General features: G+C 37.9%; 1 protein-coding gene across 3 annotated transcripts in view; it reads right to left on the bottom strand.

The window, feature by feature from the left end:
* Nucleotides 1-20,084, bottom strand: part of LOC116447579 (gamma-aminobutyric acid receptor subunit pi-like) — a 46,987-nt gene that overhangs the window by 3,944 nt on the left and 22,959 nt on the right. For 2 of the 3 annotated variants that reach the window (XM_032116928.1, XM_032116926.1), the window contains exons 5-9: nt 18,813-19,030; nt 18,101-18,183; nt 13,477-13,614; nt 3,349-3,501; nt 2,281-2,474 (exon numbers count right to left, since the gene is read on the bottom strand). In XM_032116928.1, coding sequence (XP_031972819.1) covers nt 2,281-2,474; nt 3,349-3,501; nt 13,477-13,614; nt 18,101-18,183; nt 18,813-19,030 — 786 coding nt within the window. Of the gene's footprint in view, nt 1-2,280; nt 2,475-3,348; nt 3,502-13,476; nt 13,615-18,100; nt 18,184-18,812; nt 19,031-19,123; nt 19,247-20,084 lie in introns of those variants that run through there. The other variant, XM_032116927.1, reaches the window with a different exon arrangement.

Here is a 20,084-nt window from a genome sequence, read left to right as displayed (position 1 = left end):
AGCAAAGCAGAAAGCAAGTGAGTACAACTAATTCCTATACAAGAGAGAGGGTGACATTTCCATTTCACCTCCTACGTTTATTTACATAATTCTGAGCGCGAATTTTCTATCAGCTCACATATGGGAATAACAAACTGGGAAGTGAGATTTCCAATTAACCTGTGTCCACAAGAGGATACGATAATGAGGACAACACATTCAGAGTGACGATACTTGCACATAAATTGCTAAGTACCTGCTAGACAGTGGCATGAGATTTTAGCTGGTACTTTTGTCCTTGTGATGTTTTTGTTTTTACAATGAGAAATGAGAAATACAAGTCAGATGTACTCTCCATGACAGCCTGCTCAGTAAATGGTGCTTGCCCTTGGCTACAGTAGGAAAAGGACATGACAGGCATTTTCCTTATTCTACAGAGTATCAAGCTGATACAGGACTAAACAACTGTTCCTTCCCTTATATCCCTCTATCTTTGTGTGGGCAAGAAGTGAGTTTGTCTTGCTTGCTCACTCCTGATGCCCAGGAGAAGGCAGAAATCATGCCTGAAGCGAAAGACTATTCCTTTTGGTCATTAAGTTCATCACAAAACTTTTCTTTCTCATTTTACGGCTGTACCTCACTTCCATGCACATATTTGAAGTCTAAAAGTTCCCATGTCCACCCCATCTGCAAGCACTAGTACATGCTCCAGAAGAAAGGGAATCTGACACAGGCAGGTGAAGGCAAGGACAGAATAAGTGCCCTTCACAGACACAAAGATGCTTAATCATCCAAGCACTGAAACACTCTACTTCCTTACCCAAACCTCCAAGCTTTTTTTTCCTACTCTATGAGCAAAATGACAACCACTTACTTCACAAGATGGATATGCTCACAGGGAATTGTCACTGACGTTCCCTTGCCAACAAAAATTACTTCCAGGCTTTCCACTCAAATCCTCATTCGAAATGAGTGTTTGCCCATTTGCAGACAATCCCCTGACAGATGTTATCTCATAAAACCCACTGGGTGGTTCACCTTTGTGTCCATTTTGCAGTCTTTCCTCACTCACCTAGACCCAACAACAGCTTTTAACATATTCCTGTGTATTTACAGGACCTATCTGTCCTCCAAACAGCCAAAATCTTGTATTAATTGATGAACTGTCTAGACATAAACACCCCCCCCCCCCGCGCCCCGTATTGCCTGATCTTCAAAAGGTTTTGAAGCTCCTCCTCTTGAGCTCAGTATCCTGTTTCTTGGGTCTATTGAGGAGCTTTGCTTAGGCATTTGTGATACTCTGTTCTAATTTGGCTTAAACAGTTAACAATCTTTCTTCTTCTGCACATTTATCCCTACAGCACTCAACCAAACGTCTTTCTGCCTTTTTTTTTCTTCCTGTTATTCTCATTTTCCATGTTTTACTTTTTTCTATTAATCCAGAAATTTCATAGGCTGCTTAAAATTTTCTTTTCTATCATGCATATTAGATTCAGTTCTGTAATTAAAAGCTGCAAGACAATCATCTTCCAGCTTCCTTGTGAGTTCTTTTTCCTTGCTTATGAAAGCACTGCTATACACTGGAGATGGAAGATGTGACAAAACTTCTTCATAAACCTGTCCTGATCAATTCAGCAACCACCAGACTCAAAAATACCTATGTCGATTCCATCCATTTTTATTTTAAGTATATTTCACAGTATTTCAGATGTGTGAGAAACTCTTTAGAGCCACAAAAAGGGCTGCTATAATAATGAAGCAGAAGGGAAAATGGATCCCGGTCTGACTTCAGGTGCAGCTGTTGAAAGAGAAGGCATGAGCAGAAGGCTACAGGGACCTGATACACCCAGCACATGAAGCCGTCTGCCAGGAGCCTGACTCATGTTCCATGCATGTGCAGGTTTCATAAATGGAATGTGATCAATTCTTTTCTTTTTTTTCCATGTTGCAATAGGATGAAGTCACCAAGCTCAGCCTAATTTTTGAACTGTGTGAGTATGTGCCATTGCCTGGGAGACAAGAAGTGCCTGTGATTTCTGTGATACATCCAGCACATTGATAAATGGCCATAAAGTCCCTGCCAAAAGAGAGAAGAAAGGGGGCTTCGGTTTGTTTGATCTCTTCCAAATAAGCTCCAGGTATACAAACTTTTTTTCCTCAAGATTATTATGTTTCCCTGTCCTAATTCTAAAAAAGAAACTTCCTTAAATACATCTACCATTAGTGCTAAGAGAATTCATTCTTTTTAGCAGGTATAATTTAAATCCAGTTTGTAGGACAACAGCCAAATAATTAAAATACCTTTGGAATTTCCTTCGAGCTGAGTTGATGCAGAGTGCAGAAATGAGTCACAGCATACTCTAACAGTGCTCCAAAGATGAAGCTGAAGCAGATACCAAGGTATACATCTATTGCCTTGATAAAGCAATTAGCGTTTGGGAGTGAAGTCCTGGCTCCCATCATCAGTGTTGTCATCGTAAGGACTGTGGTGACACCTGTGGAATGCAAAAATACATGTTCTACTATAACACAGATGGCAATGAGGGCCTCTACTCCAAGGGCCCTACTGCAGGAGAGTTTGCCCTGAACCTGAAACTTCTAGGATGCCATAGCATTTAATGGGTCATGTTTTAGAAAAAAGACTTTCAAACAAACTTGTGATTCTGAAGTTAGATGCTTAAAAACAGTAATGGAAAATGTTAGCAAAGCTGAGAAGACTGAAAATTAAAATGAGAGAGATTTTGGTGTCATGGAATATGTATTTATGATTAACACATTATTATTGCAAATCTATGCAAAAGCTCCCTTTAAAATACCCAGATATCACTTTGCTCAGTGTAGTTGCCCACTGGCCTCATTCAATGTGAAATCCTTCTTTATTCCCTATTCTGTAGGAGTGTTTTTTCCATCCCACCTGCAGCATGATCAAACCTGATTTGCATTCTTTCCCTCTCAGAATATCCTTTATTTGAAATTAATTATATTTAATCTCTTATAATTCTCTTATTATTCATGTGTTAATTAGTATGTATCATTAGACCTCACAAAAGCCTCACAATTCTGTCTGTGCATGCCATGTATTTGAATATGTTTAAATTATTTCCAAAATGACAGTTTTTTGCTTTGCTTTCAGCAGCCTCCCCTGCCTATAAGTCTCCTTCCTGTGGCTGCCAAAGGCATTTTTCTTAGTTAAAGAATAGCAAGGCTTTGAGGGGAATCCATGTGGTGTGCTGAATATGGCAAATCCAAAAAGTAATTCCATAAAAATAAGAAGTGTTTGCAACTTCAGGAAATGGATGCCAAGTACATACAATAAAGAAGGCGTCTTAATGATTCAACTCTTGGTTTGGGTTAGTTTATTCTTCTCACCTATGCAGATTCTGGCTGGAACTGATGACTGGCTTATCCAAAACGACACCCAGGAGAGCACAACCAGTAGGATTGATGGTACATATGTCTCTAATATGAAATACAAGATGTTTCTCTTGAGTTCAAAGTGAAACACAAGTTTTGGGTAACGTCCTGTGGAAGGAGCAGGGGGAAAAAAACATTGTGAAGGTGCAATTCATGAAAAGATCGTTGAAATAACCTGTATTAATTTTGTGCACTACAATGCAGTAGAAGCTTAACAAACAAGCTTGTAAAAATTAAACACAGCACTGAAAAATTCAGATTGAAGACTCTGGACTGAAGGAAACAATCCAATATGTAACACTCAGTCACCATATCCAGAGTTTTATTAAAGGCACCTTGAACTGGAAATTAAATGAGGATTAGTGAAGGAAAAAAATAAATCCATCAATGCATGAAGAGGATGTTTCATTATACAACACTAGGCAAGGAAATTTGAAATCGCATATGGATTCAGCTGTCGTTATTCATAGCAATGAATGAGCTACTACATGAACTAGTGTAGTAAGGATTGTCATTTCATGAAGTTGGCACGGGTTCTTACTTTCAACTATCTCACATATCCGGTTTATTTTGCTTTTCTTTTCATTTACTATTGCTCAAGATGTGGATTGAAGCTACCTGCTCTGATATTGCTGACCTACCTCTTATATTCCACTTAAAACCAAGCAGTATCTTTGCATCCTCACTATCTGTTTTTCCTTCATATTAGTGCACTACAGTGTTTGTGTTGCTCTGAGAAGTCTCACTGTTGTGGCACAAATGGTTTGCTTCTAAGTGAGTGATTTCCAGAAGATGAACTTTTGGGATCTCAGAGTCAAATACAGAATTGTGTTTCGTGAGGGGAGAGCATACTTGTAAGCAAAGCCTGAATTTGTTATCCAGTTCAACTGAGCAAAATTTGGCTGTGTTGAAGCCAAATCTGAAATTGTTACCAGTTCAGTGCATTACAGGAAAGCAAAATATTGCTTTTTAAATGGGCAGAAAAGACTTCTTGTACTGAAGTTCCAGGTTCCAAATTAAGTGTTCCTAAGTTTTTATGAAATCATTTTAACAACATTTGCATGTCAGTGAAATATCAGTGAGAGACTAACGCTCTGTGTTCAGACAGCTCTGGCTTCAGCTATTTTAGTACAAAACCTGTTCTCTGGCACCAATGTTTGCTTCCAATGCTGCTTGCTGCGAGTCAGGACAGAACTACAGAACAGTGAATTCACTTTAGCAACAACAATATAGGCACAGACAGGCTATTTGTGCATCCTTCAGGTGTGCTGTGAGACACAAAGAGGAGCACTTTTAAAACCTTCAAGTACAAGCAATGGATGCCAAGAAATGTCTTATTGCTCCCAGATGAGAAAATGTATGGCTAAGTTGCCATTTTTAAAAACATTTTATACACTGCATCAAGAGAACAATAAAAGGATTTGTAAAACCAGAAAGAATTGCAAGATTATGTAGTCCGACCCTAATCACAAGCCTCAAAATTTCCTTAATTATCCCTTGCTTTGAACTCAATCATTTTGGCTGGAATAGAGCCCACCTTTCACACAGACATGAAGGCTTAATCTGAGGATATCTAGACATACAGCATCCACCATTTCTCTCAGTAAATAATTCTGTTTGCTAAGAATGAATGCCTAATTTCTAATATTAACTTGTTTTCGGTTTTCTGACACTTTGACCATCTCTTCCCCACTGAACCAAATAGTCCTCTCATAGTCAGTTCTTTCTCCTTCCAAAAGTAAAAATACACTGTATTTAGGGTTCCTCTTTGTAAGTTCAGTATATTGAGATCATCAAGTGTCTGACTGAAAGAAAGGGTACCAACACTGCACTTAAACTAGCTCCATGAGGCAAGAAGTGCAAAGATGTTTTACACCATTATCATCACTTTTATGTGAAAAGAGGGACCTTACACCTGTGTACCTCTGCCAAGGCTGTGACTTTTACCAATACAGTTGTTTCAATAAATGTCATTTTGCTCACCAAAACGGATTTTAAGCGTAGGCAGACGAAAGTAAAGCACTCAAAAGTTAGGGAGTGAAAAACTTACAGATGACTGTGCAACCTTACTGCCTCTGCCTGCACTCACCCGTGCTCTGAAATGAGCACAGTGCTATGGAAAAGCACTGAGTCTGTACAACAAAAAGCTACAGCACAAAGCATGTTTATATGGATGCTGAGAAAGGCTAGCAGTGAAAATTTTCCAGTTTTTCATGGCCCCCTGTGAAAATCTCCGCTCTCACACAAACTAGCTGAGAAATGGTTTGCTGTTTTGTAAACTACTTTGCAGGTGCAGGTTGTTGTGGAAATACTGTGGATGTTGTTTTGGTTCACTGAGAATAGTATTTTGAAATGGGTGTCGTAGCATTCAGCCAATCAATCTGAGAGGCGAATGGTCAAGTGACCAATAGCCTTAGCCATTCTTGCAAATCAAGTTATATAAAGGAGATTGTAATTAATTAAATAATCCCATTTTACCCTGGACTTGGGTTCTGTGTCATTCTTCACAGCATCCCTGCAGACAACAGCAACATGTTTAGGGAAGGAGAAACAGATACTCCACGAAAGCTGTTTGTGTTGTGCTTTTGTGCTGACCATAGGGAAGCATGTGTAGCCACATGCCCAGCAAAGGGGAGTGAAGAGACCAGAACTCCCTCCCTGCAGAGTGCCACAGGCACTGGGATTTCCTGCGGTTCAGCCTCAGAAGAACCAGCTGTTAGAAGGAAAACTCTAAAACAGCCAAACAGCCATACAATAACACCCTCTCCTTGTTAGTGCTCTACAACTGTATCTCTATTTACCTCAGTATAAAAGTCAAGTGTGTACATGGGAAGTTAGTTCAAAACACCAAACTTAAAAGCCACAGTTTGCCACTTTGCTGCAATTTCCAAGCGTAGAAAAATCCTTTGAATATTCTGGTGTTATTATTTTTTCTGATGCCAGAAATTTCTGAAGTATTGTGAACAAAGAGAAATAGAGGTGTAACAGCTTATAGCTGAGTGGCTTTTTGGGGAACAACAAGGAGGCATTTCTCTAACCTTAAGGCTTTCTTCTTGCCAGAATCAAAAGACACATCATGGACATGATAATAATAGTGTCAGCATTTCTCTAAAGAGTTCAGAAGAGCTTTTATAATGGAAATTTTGAAGCAACCTATATATAGAATTCATCAGAGCTCCTCCTGTAATAAACTGAAAGAAGCAGTAGTCGAGAAAAAGTCTTCAGTGCATACTTATCATGCTAAAGGAATGAGCAATGGGATAAAATGAAGATAGGGAAATATTGCAGTCCCTTTTTTATCTACACCACACATGTACCAAAAGTTATCATCTGTAAAATGAACAGATTTGCTGCTCCTGTTGCGTGAGCTGCATATGACAGGGTAATGCTGGATCTCATTGCCTTTGACTGGCGCATCTGAGACCATGGTGCTATCAGCCAGATCGAAATTGAAACAGGTTCATGTACTCCTAGTCCTGACTTTACTAGGGTTAGCTCAAGTACAGCTCAAATTAACTCCTCAAAACTGTCAAGTTTGCCCCTTGCTTGACAACAAAATACTTGCATTTAAATGAATGTATATTTCTTCATTCAAGTTTCTGGCCCATGATGAGTGTTACCTCAGTGTGAGACTACTCTGACTTAAATTTGCTAATGTGATGGAAATAATTTCTGTGCAGATAGCTAACTGCAGCAAAGGCACAGCATTAGCACTTACCAAAGTATTGAATTACTCTGTGTAACAGTTTCTCAGATGAACCTGAACTTAAATGACTGTCAATATATACAATCTAAACACGCCAAAATAGAGAGGTGAGGTATTCTCAGACAGAAGGTGAGGTATTCTACTTAACTGACCGCACAGCAATGGAACATTAAGCTGAGTAATTTGGGCTTTATAGAATTTACCAGAGGGCAGAAGTACAGACAGTAGCTCTACCTTGTAGATGAAGAACAAGCCCAGAGAGCAGATGACTGTCTCCATACCTACTGTAACCCTCTCTACTGCTAAGTACCCTAAAAAGTAGAAAAAAGTCCAGCTGACCACTTTTATTACGGTGTCATAAAAATTATACCAGCACAGGCTCTTTCTCAGTAGCTGAGCAGGTCTAGGTCTAGGTCTGTCAGATCTTTCTGAAGGCAATAAAAATTAGTTTATCTCATTTTATAACCTGCCATTGAAGTTTGGCTTTTAAAATAATATTCCAATTTACAGTTCTGATTTTCAAACACTTCATATAGACTTGCCACTGGTGATTCTATCAGCAATGACTATCGCTGCACTTCTTGAGAAATAGATAAGCCTAAATAAGCTTCCTTTTCACCCTAGGTCATTCATTTTCTGATTATCCCATTTTTCCATAGCATCTGTTTCCAGCTGGTGGCAGAATGCTGCATCTCTGCTCTTTCCTGCAGCATCTCTGGCCAGTGAATGGTCCCAGCAGAGGCACCTAAGGAAGGACTAATTCTCTGTAAATACTGTCAGCAGTTCCTAATTTCCACTCCAGGTGTTTTGGGATGGGACCATCTTCCCCAGAACCATTTCTGCTGAACTCTACTCCAGTAAAAGACTACTCCACATCACTCTTTATGTAAGAAGTACTTTGGTGTCCTGCACAGGGGTGTGCAGCCAGGCACAAAGAGCATCCTTTTCTCTCTCATGAATTATTTATGCTGACCCCTTGGGTGTCTGCTAAAATGTGTGATGTACAACTCACACAAGCACGTCAGTGTAACTCTACCAATGCATCATTTTCTTCTCTTCTTGTGTCTTTTAAGGGCAGAGGATAGGAGAGCCTAAAATAGATTTTACTGGTTTAACTATACACTGAAAGTGTAGTTTTCAGTATAAAATTTTTTTATTGCTTGGTTATAACAAACATAGGCAGTGAGAAATCAGTATGTCCCCACTTTTACACAATAAGTAAGTTGTGCAATTCTCCAACTGTTGCAGGATGCTAAGGGTGCCAATATATATTGCTAATATGTTATTACAGCTCCTTTGTCCCTCCCTCAGAGAAAAAACAGTCTTCTGTCCTTCTGTCTAGATCTTATAAACTACCTCTTTTCTTACTTGCTTTTCAGAGGTGAACTAAAGGAAATGAAAGCTCAGGCCAGGCTTCTCAACATGTGTTTCATCTTCATGGAAATGCTTCACAAAAAATAAACTTGAAATTCAGATTTCTTAAGAATGAAACAAACCCTTTCATGTAGTGCATGCGTGCACATATATTTAGCTTACCTACTAAAAAAACCAACCAAAAAAAAAAAAAACCAACCAAAAAAAAAAACCAAAAAAAAAAAAAAAAAAAAAAACCAAAAAACACCAAACAAAAAAATGAATAAAAAAACCCCCCGCAAACAAAACAAACAGAAAAAAATTATGCCACAGAAAGTTTTCCAAGTGTTCAGGTGTATTTATGTCTATGCTATAAAGAACTTCAAAGGAGTTAATAAAGATTGCTTCCTAATACCCTTGATATTCTCTCCACTCATTGCATTTCCATATAGGCTTATGTTACTGTAACTTTTTCAAAATTTCCAAAATTGTTTTCTTTCTAAAATGTTCTACATTGCAGAAGTATCTCAGAAACAATTCGTGATGGAAAACTTTTCAGCATCAACTCAGAGGGATGCTACGAGCTCAGACAGGTAAATTGAACATAACATGGTAGCAGACAGATACCCACAGGTAATTGTTTGAATCTTAGGTGAGGCTGACTGAAGACTCACCAGGTAAGATTATTACTGAACACAGTTCTGGGATTCTTTGTGAGCCCTGTATGGCAAAAAATATGTTCTCAGAAACAACAATTGGAGAGCAATTGCAGACTATAAAAGAACTGATAAAGGGAACAGGGAAAGTTATTCAGTGTGCCATACCTGAAGAGAAGTACTGAAAAACCTAGAAAAACTTGATTATTAACTAAATAATCTCCTGAACCTTGGGAAATTGCAGATGACCGACCCTGTAGGACAAAGCAAGGCAGTGCTTCTATTTAGAGAGAGACTGTAACTGATGAACATGCACTCTTACACAAACTTTATATAATCTATGTACAGTTTGTATACATTTTGATTTCAGACCAATAATTATAAGTGAGAACAACTCCGCACTGGCTCAGCTGTGACATCCCCCCTGAGAAGCTGATAACCTGCAGTGGCCAGGGAACCACAGAGCTCCAGCACTGCACAGCCACACAAGGGCTGACAGGCCTCTAGCCCAGGGAGGCTAAAGCAGGATTTGAGACAGACATGACAACCCTGGCAGTGACTGCAGACAAGAACAGCAGCCAGCTCCCTTTGCAGTCTTTTTAACAGAGCAAATATCTTGTCTTTATGCATCAAGGAGTAGAGACTTAACTTATGCTTCTGTCTCTTCTTTCCTTCTGTTCTGCCAAAATAATACCATTTGAATATGCCAATTTGTTGACTTGAAATTTTTAAAGTGGGGACGTGCACTGAGATCCCTGCCTGCCTGACATGTCTCTCCCTGCCTTCTGGGCTGAAGACTCAGCATTAGATTAGACCTGAGCAAGCTGAGCCTCTTCATTCCTGCTGCTGCCGAGGACTTGACAGGAGGGCTGAGGAGTGAGAGCAAGACTTAAGGAAAGATGCTGTAAAAAAAGCTATCAACAGCCAATTAGCATGAAGTTTGAAATTACATTTTTGCTTCTTTCTCCAACTAAAAATAGAAATTGAGATTAATTAGCTTTCGCTTGCTGTGAAAGTAGAAGCATTTATCAAGTGGGAACACATGGGGTCTGTCCTGTGCCCACAACTGCTCCCTAACATGATGACATACCAAGAGTGTGTTAGGAGTGGAGTTATGTTAGCATGTTGGAGAACAGGATTAGAGTTCAAAAATATCTCACCAACTATCCTAACCCAAGTAAAACAATGGAATTCAACCAGTATGAGGTCCTGCACACAGATAGGAATCACCAGCTCCCAGAGCTCAGGGAATATGTGGTTACAGGGCAATAAAGGAGTCAGAGAACTTGGAGGAATCACTAGCTGAAGACGGGCAAAAATGCATGATGATTTTCTGCAAGAAAGACAAATATCAGCCTAGAATGGATAAAGAGGAACAGATTTCATGGAACACATTAAGTAACCCCTTCCATCCTCAGGAGATATCTAATGGCAACAGGGTACCCATTTTAGGGTGCTGCTCATCAGCAAAGAGATGATAATTCAATGGGAAAACAATAGCAAAGACAGTATATCTAGAAAATTGCTTATATGAATTTAAAAAGAGGAAAATTGTTGGTCTAAGAAAAGATAAAACAGTCTTGAAACAGTGAAAAGACTGCTGAAAAATAGCAGGACATTTTTCTTCAATATCCACATAATGGGTTTGAAATGCAGCAAGGGAGATCAAGATTAGACATGAGGAAAATATGCATATAATAAAAACCAGGAAAAAAAATCATCTAGGAAGGCTGTGAAGCAGACACTTTGGAGGTTTGTCTGACTTACTCCTAGAAACATCTGTCAGGAAGTAGGCTGCAGATACAGATGACCTTGCCTTGTGACATGAGAATAGATTAAATGAATTTTTAAAGAGTATTCCAGCCTTATTGCTATGATTATTTATACAAAAAGCTACACTGTAACAGTCCTTCATTGCTTTTATATTTTTCCAGTAAGAAAAGCAAGCTTTTTCTATTAGTATTTATTACTCTGAGAATGCAAGTGGTGTTGGCTGGACAGCTAAAATAAAAACCCAGCAGCCACGGATGCAGATAACATGGTTTGGGAGTCCAAGAGTTTATCAGTGTATGAAGAATGAGGACTATAGTTAAAGACACGTAGGGAATGGTTCTCACAATTAAATTACCCACGTCCAAAATGAAATTGTTCTGTACCAAAACAAAATCAACACCAAACCCTAGCCAGCAGTCTAGCTAACATTATTCAAAGTGACTTACTATTATGTGATTACAATAATGTGATTACTATTATGTGATACATGCTGTTCTACAAACAAGATTAATCCACAGTGCCCTTTTCTTAAATTTACTGAAGTTACTTATGCAGGAATTTTGCTGACTGCATTTTAAATTTGGCTCTGTCAGTGACTGTACGTGAACTTGGGTTTTGCACTGCTGTACAATATTTCACAGCAGCTGTACTGTCTGTTCAAGTTCACAGAGTATCAAACCCTGATTGCTTTTTTTGCTGTGTTAGGAAATATTACACACAGCTCTTCTCTCATAACTTCAGCTTTAGCCCTTTGAATTGTAGTGGTTATAAATAGCTGTTATTTATCATGTAATTGTTATTTATAAAATACTCTCATATCTATTAATGGTGCTGAGGAAATGCAAAGCATAGTTTTCATTTCAAAATTGATTACACAGCTCCATAATCTGGTTGTTTCCTCTTTTAATATGGCCTACAGTAGGCACTGCTTTCCAAAAAAATCTGTAGAAAATAGCACCTAGTTCAGAATGACTCGGTAGAAAATTAAGAGGATTAAGAGATTTAATTTTGAAAGTACTGCACAGCACTTGATAACACGGCTTTCTTGAACAGGAGAACTGAAACAAGCAGGTGGGAGAAATTTTAATCGAATTAAGTTGCATGTGTTAAAATGTGTAATTTAAACAAAAAATGGCTTTTGACTTCACACATATGATTCCTGCCAACAAAAAGGGAGGAAGACAGCATCACTTACTGGAAGAAGAGTACAGTTCATCTGATCATGCCTCTTCAACTCTAATTGGCAATTGGTCTGTTCAGGTAAAACAAAACTAAAAACCAACCAAAACAAACAAAGAAACCAAACAAAACAACCAAACTTTTTTTGTCTTTAAAGTCCTGATTCTGTGATAGAATGTGATATGAATTAACCAAGTTCTTCTTCCACTTTCCTGTATGGTGAACAGGTCCTAATACCCTTCCGGGCAGAACAGCAGTAAAGGATTTTTCTTCTTTGATTGAACCTGATGCTGCTTACCCAGAAGCTGTAAAGAGGAGCAGGGCAAGCAGATGTCACTTACGTAAGTAGCAAGAAACTCTGTGACCCTAGAGCTTGCTGGTATGTATTTAATTTCTACTTTTGCATCCATTTAGAGAACTTTGATTTTTAAGCCTGAATTACCATCAGAAATTAGATCACAAGTTTCTCTGTGTTGCGTTATTAAAGCAGAAATACTCGATAATGAAATAGAGAAACTATATTTCTGTGATTCAGAATTGGAAACATATCCTCTGGGAAACTGCAGTTTTGAAGGATGTGTGTGTCTTGATTTAAAGATCACCCCTTGAGTGGGTGTGCTGACTTGGGCAGAAGAGAAACCAGGTACACACTAAAGAGCAGCAAGGAAGGACCTAAGAGCAACTGAAACAACATAAAGATTTGGCAGGTCTTGAACTCTCTGAAATCCCTTTCAAAATCTCTGGAAAACAAACAGGACCACACTGTTTCCTGAGGTTAGGTCCTGCAGTTAGAGGAAACTTTCTGCAGCAGTTTCCTAAGCTCGGCACACGAGCAGGTCTGTGGAAACACTCCCGACCCTTCCCTGGGCAGAGGAACCTCAGGTCGGGCACTCTGCTCCCTGCTGCCCACCAGGCTGGGTAGAGGCTGCCACAGAAACTCCTACAAGCAGTAGCCATGAACTTCCTGCAGCTGTTAAAGCACCCAGCATATTCTTGGAATTTCCACAGATGAATAGAGGCTTTTGACGTGCCTTATAAAGCCAGAATGACTTATAAAGAATGGCTGATGTGAGCTGGGTTTCCCGACGTCCCCGGTCTGTGTCCAATTTAAATGCCCATTTATATGCTCCTCTTCCTTCACAAGAGCTCTCCCTGACATTACGTGGAAGGAGCAGTAGTTTCATGTTTATAATTGTTTAGATAATGTGTGGCCTCCAAGAAAATGCTCAGTCTTTACATTAGCCGGTTCTCTGCTAGTAACATTTGGAAAAGTATTTATGGCTTCGAGAATGTAATTATTAGAACATCAAAACTGTAATGCTAACAGAAAGCAGTGTGCTCAGTTCCCTGATGCTGCTCTGTTTCCAAAGCCATAGTCCAAACTGCACCTAGAAAGTGTTAAAAGGGTGTTTTTACCTGTCTCATACACAGCTTCAGATACAGAGGTGAAGTGGTCTTCTACTGTGTACTGTGCTAGCTGGAGTGTGTCCAAACCTCGAACTGAATCATTTCCTCTGGTCCAGTAAAATGTGACATCGTTGATGTTATAACCCCCTGTAGTGACACACAAGCCAACAACAGTGTTTATTTTACACAATAATTGATTTGTGTTGGGCACACTTATGGTTCAGCTATTTCTAATTTTTGTGCCTGAAAGTACAATTAGACATAAACAATGATGGGTTTCAGCAGACTGTAATGCTTGTTCATAACAAAATGTCCAAAAACATGCTAAGTCTTGTAAGTTAAAAGCTCACATTACTGGAGCTGGTCTTTCCATATCTTCTATTTCAGTACAGATGACAACTAATAAAATAGATTAGTACCACGTGGTATGCTAAAGGCAAAATCTACCAGGCTCTAAGAAAATAGAGCTTTTATGAATTACAGCACTTGCCAGCATTTTGACTACACATGAAATGTGCCATGAGTTGCATCCCAAGATGCTGCTTCTCGGTGCAGTGCATTTGGTCCCCATTCCCACAGAGATGAAGGGATGAGGAGAGCAGCAGAGCTGCTGCTCACTGGTGCTGTGCTCCGACCTGAGCCTGAATCATCACTTGGGACAAGGTTTTGGCTTAGGAGCTCAGATGCTTGCCAAGGACACCAGCTTAGAAGCTGATGTTTCTGCAGGCTCAACAGCATGGCATGCTTCAGGGGCCCCAGGAGGTTTCCTCTTAACCTTCAAGTAGTAATTAGGAGCTGGATGAATCATCTATCAGAAGGCAACTGTATTTTGCACACACTTGTCAATGTGCAGCACAATCATAACTAAAATACCTCTGCAGCTTTTCCCCATCATATAAAAGGCAGCCACTTTACAGACTAGTGTATATGATTAATTCAAGATTATGTTAATGTAATTTACATGTTAACAGGGAGCATTTGAACATCTTTTTTCTTTAGCTTGCTTAGATTAATCATTCTTGTATTTGACAGATTTATATTGTGCAAGTTAATAGCTCAGCTTAGGGAACAGAAACATGAGCAGATGATTATTTTTAGACTTCAGTCAACTGTAAGTAAATTACAAGTGAGACAATAACACAATACATTGCACAAGGGTATACGCTGCAAAACAAAGCAAGCTCTAGAATTGCAGAAAAAAGAGATGTATTCAATTTTTTTTTAAACTGCCACTTAATATTTTTAAGTTTTGGGGGTTTTTTCTTGCAATAATAAAAACAGAACTGATTTCTCCAGCCGTCTCATGTAGGAAAAACAGGATTTCAGAAATTTTATTGTAAGGAAACACTGGGCTGGTTACCTATTAAAATGATAATTTCACCTGAAAATTCTTTCTCTGCTCATTCTTTAAATGTATATTTTGTTTTCACTGTCACTGGCAGTTATATGAAAAGGTATCATGGCTTGGAGTCTTTGCTCACATTATCACATTTATAGCAATTAAAGCCGAAAAAATTTTGTGTCAAAAGACTAAGCCAAAAGCATATGCATCCAAGCTAAGTTTTCAATTCCCTAAAACCACATGCTGGGAAATGTCCCAGATTTGTGAGATGTAAAATAGAAGTAACAGTCTCTATAAACAAACGATTGCATTGTCCTTAGTCAAAACAAGGAGGTTCATAGAACCAGTTTTTATGCATGACTCCAGACATGGATTCCTTTTACTTCCTTTCAGTATAAATGAACTGCAGACATTTAAAAAGTCCAAAGAACTAGAAAGTACCACAGAAAATTCCTTTTTGTTTTTATAAGATATTCAGCCTTCCAAGTTGCATGAGACAGGAGAAGTTTTTGGTGCCCACATGAATGATAACAAGCATATCTTGAAACAGAGGTTATGTTGCTTTTGTTCCAAAATATTCTCATTAGCTGAACAATTAGTAGGTTTTGGTGATACTTCCTATGAAAATTCTTTGGGAATAATAATTCCAAAACTCTTAAGAAGAATTTTTATTCAGAGAGCCTTCCCAATAGTCAGTAAAGTTAAATAGCACAGTGCTCCCTCTGTGCAAAGTTGTTCTTTATTCGGGGGATTAATATTTTACTAATGATAAAACATTTCATAAGTTTATAGATACAAAATCCTTAAGCCCATGTTATTCAGCTTTTACAAGTAATCTCTATTCTCTTTATGTGACACTGAGTTTTTATCCTAACTAATTCCTCAAGCCCAGAATGTCTCATTCCTGTACATTGTTGATACAGTATGAGCTGCTAATATCAACAGGGTTAACTACAGGAATAGTAAATTTGGGATTAAACATTCATAATGCCTAATACAAATTAGTTTCTTTACCTTTCTGTTGCTAATTTTAATTTTCACTGATTGTCAAGCACAAGTTAAGTGCCTTCACATGGCTCTTCACTGAATAAATGGTAAAGGACAAGTTCAAAAAGGAAATAAAATTTCAGAGATGGGCCCAAGATGTGAATATGTATTTGATCTGGAGGTCTGTGTGGGGGAAAAATGAGGACAAGCCCTTCAGCCTAGCAAGGATGTGTGGTGGTGCTCCCTGCCACATGGCAGAGAGCAGGAACCCCCTCTCAAGCAGCACCAACCAAGACAGGAACCCTCCAGTTTTCCAAATGTCACAGCACCCATATCAACAGAGACTCAGAGTGGCAATTCTCTGTTTCCTGACATATGCCAGCATTACCTTCTAAAGGGTTGCAATAACAGGCAAAAAACCAACAGGCATGTTGGCCAAAATGCGTTTTGCCATGTAGAAAGTATAATTAAAGTTACTAACTATCAGTAGCAGAATAGTATGTTGTAAAGGTCACTGGGGATTCTGCAGTGTAAAGCCATTACTTCATAATATCATGACATATTTGTCTTTATATAAATAATCTCTTAATAAAAGCCTAACACTTTGTTTCAGCTCAAATATTTGCCATAGATTTTACATTTTATTTATAAACATCAATATTTGTGCAGATGTGTGTGCATGTCTGCATTCACAATTTTTAAACCCAAGTGATGGTCTTGGCAAGCAGTATGCTAGGATGATGACATTATTCATCTGTAAATTAACACAGATTATCACATCGGGAAAAAAAAAAAAAAAACATTTCCAGCCTACCCAAAAGAAAGGATTGCAGTGCACTGACAAAAAAAGGCCACAGCCCAGGGCACACTCTTTCCTTTTTGTATTTGTTGCTTCTATCTGTTTTCCTCAAAACCAAACACCAAAGTAATGAGAGCATTTGTTGTGACACGACTGTGTTTTCCCCTTGGACAGGAGACACTTGTGTGCTGTTGAAAAAGCAGATGGAATCAATCTGAAAAATGCTTGGTTTTAATAATATGGGGAATTCTCCTTTTTATTTTTTTTAATCCTGTCAAATAAATTGTAAATTCCTAGGGGATATGTATTTCATTCTGGAACTAGAGAAAATACTAAATGACTCATTAGGCAGTACTGTTGATTTAAATCCATACATATTGATTTACCAATGTGATCTTCCAAAGGAAAATAAAGATAAATCCCAATTCCAATTCAAATCACTGTTAAACTGTTTGTTAAATGGATCTCATAAAACTGCTTATTCTAGAGGGATGCCTGTGTGAAGAAGGTTTTGGGTTCATTTCCTTTGTGTTTCTGTCTAAAATGAAATTTTGTGGCAATCTAATTGGTCATTACCAACAAGAGGTAAAGAACACACACACACACACTTCTAAAAAGATACAGAAAAAAACTTTAGAAGTACTGAAAAGCCTTGCAAAATCTTTTGAGCAGGTATTGACATATATTTTAAATATCTATTTTTGTCTTACAGAATCAATTATCTTTCTATGTTATCCCATGCAAAAATCCTTTTCTAGAGTCTTGTCATCTGAATAATAGCGAGCATTTAACTATAAAAATGCATGCTTGGGTGTTTGCAAAGTAATCATGTCTACAAAGTATTAGAGAACCTATTTCAAAGAAAATATGAGGATATTGTTTGATAAAATGAAAAAGGTTATTTACTCTTGTCCATCAATTGATGACTTTTTTTCCCGGGGCACTGACACAGAGACAATTAAACAAGTCAGAGCAAGATCTGTTACTATCCATCTCAGAACTGTCCATGCAATAATTTTTTTCAGTATGAAAACAGTAAATTATTAAATATGAAGTATATGCCTTACAAATAAGCATTATTTTAATTTCTTTCTTTCCTAAAGGAATTTTATCTCAGGGGGAAAAAATTACATACTGTCTGAAAGGGGAAAAAAAAATAATCTCATCTGTGCTAGAAAATGCCTGCTCACAGAACTCCCTCTGAAGACCAAGAGAGTAACTGCAGGATGCACTGCAAACCCAAGCCTGTGAGGATCTCCCGGGATTGTGCTTAATCATTAATTAGCACTGCAGCATTTCAATACTGCCACGCTATTTTCAGTGATGTCATGTGCACATGTGTGCACACATCTTTGCACACAGATCCTACTTTAATTCAACAGAGACTGGTCACATAATGTCCCTTGCCTTCTATGAAAATTTCAGCCAATCTGGTAATATCTAGCAGAAAAAGATCACACCTATTTTTCTAATTGTATAAAAATGATAAGGATTAAGTGTCTTACAGCTTTCCAGTTGCAAAGTACATGTCTGCTTATCCATTGGATATTTAGTCAGATCCATGCTGCATGAAACAGTTGTGGTGATCCTTGGGAAAAAAAAAATCAGTTTGCTAATTATTAATGGGACAAAATTGTTCATCAGTAAAAATAAAAAAATTCCATGCATCCTGCTTGAAATATTTTCAGCCTAATATCTATTGGGGGGGAATCTATTATTTACTGGTATCTAATGTACACGAGTAATAGTATCCCAAACAGAAGCCACTCCAGAACAACTGAGTTAAGTGACAGTCTAAAAAGGCCACCCTTTGCTCCCTTCTCATTTACAGTGCACATTTTCCTTTGTTATTTGCAATGTATTTTAAGATTTTGTTATATTTATCAAAACATTTTACAAAGGGTAATCCAAAATAAATCATGCAAGTCAATCATCACAGCTTGCTTTCCCCTGTGATATCTTCGTTGCAAACTGGAATGGCAACATGCAATTCCCGTGTTTGGTCTACATGAGAGCAAAAGGGTCTATTTAGGGAAGAAGATCTATCATTAAATTTAGGAATTTATTCATATTGGTCAATTATATTACACATTCATAAAACTACGAGACCATGCATATTCTACTTTTACAAACAGCACCATTTTCTTAAGCAGAACCTGTAAAGTTTAAAATGTAACTGGATGCAATCATAAATGTTGATATGTGGTATTTACATACCTTATAGCATACAAAACTGTGCCATTAGGGTATATCCTTATAAGACGATTCTCAACAGTGACATCATGAAGAAAAGACCTTTTTGAATCAACTATGAAGGTATCTGGTACCCAAAGCATTTCCACGAGTCGACCATCTAAGCTCAAACTCTTATTACCGTCAAAACAAAGTCTCTCATCAGTCCATCGCTGCCTTAGAAATATGGTAGCTGTATAGTCCTGAAAGAGAAAAAACCAACATTATCATGCAAAGAGAGGATGTGTTGTATTCTCTTTTACAGAAGTATATGGAAACAGCTGCTGGGCACAAACCGTGATTCTCCATGTCCCTGGCACTCCAGGAGCAGCTGTACTGAATCTTGTACTGCCAAATTTTCTAGCACTCGATGTGAGGTTGGGAGATTTCGTTCTTATGGTCATTTACAGTAAAAGCTGATGGCCTAAGTCTGGGGCTATAAATCAGCTGAAGTCATCAGAGATTTATAAGCAGATAATCTGGCTCTGTAAACCTTTAAGTTTTAGAATGATTTATGTAAGTGGTTCCAAACATCATTTTGTTCACATAAGCTAATAAACAAAGAATTTTTTAAGAACACATGGGAAAAAGTTGAACAAATTCAGATAGACAAAAGAAGTTAGGGAAACAGAGAAGGAATCTTTTAGCACAGTTTCTCCTTTTAGCATCACAAAGGAAACAGTGGTACCAAATTTATCGAGACCTTGAACATAGCACTCAGTCCAATTCCCCTTTTTTAGATATGTCTTGCAGTCCTACATTAAGATGACACTATTTCTTAACACTTTTAAAACAACTTTTGATTATATGGTGTGTTTTTATCAGTATTATAAATTCATATGAAGTTCTGACCTTATTTTCCCTTTCTAAATAGTAACCAATAATTACTAATTACTAATACACTCATATTGACTATCTGATTAGTGATTTTTTGCTTTTTATTTCTATGTACCAATGGAGGGTCTTTAAGTAGAAGAGTACATTCCATTCCATAGTTTGTTCAAAAACAAATGATACAAATTAAATTAAAGACAGCTGGAATAAATCACTGCGTGACAGCAACAATAGAAGAGAAAAACAGTCTGAGTTCAGCTGTGTCTAATCACAGGGAAAGAGAGTGGCTTCAAAGGCACATGAATATATCTTTATTTTTCTGAAATGCATAAAGATTTAGATATTTCAGCTGAAAAATAAATACTGATCCACATGCTTCTCATTAAGATTAATACTCAGTAGCAAATTTCTGTTAGTATCTGT

Source organism: Corvus moneduloides, chromosome 8 (genome assembly GCF_009650955.1).
Source record: "Corvus moneduloides isolate bCorMon1 chromosome 8, bCorMon1.pri, whole genome shotgun sequence".
NCBI classification, from domain to species: Eukaryota; Metazoa; Chordata; class Aves; order Passeriformes; family Corvidae; genus Corvus; species Corvus moneduloides.
Note: the sequence above shows the minus strand (reverse complement) of the source record. Positions and strands in the feature narration are given on the sequence as shown.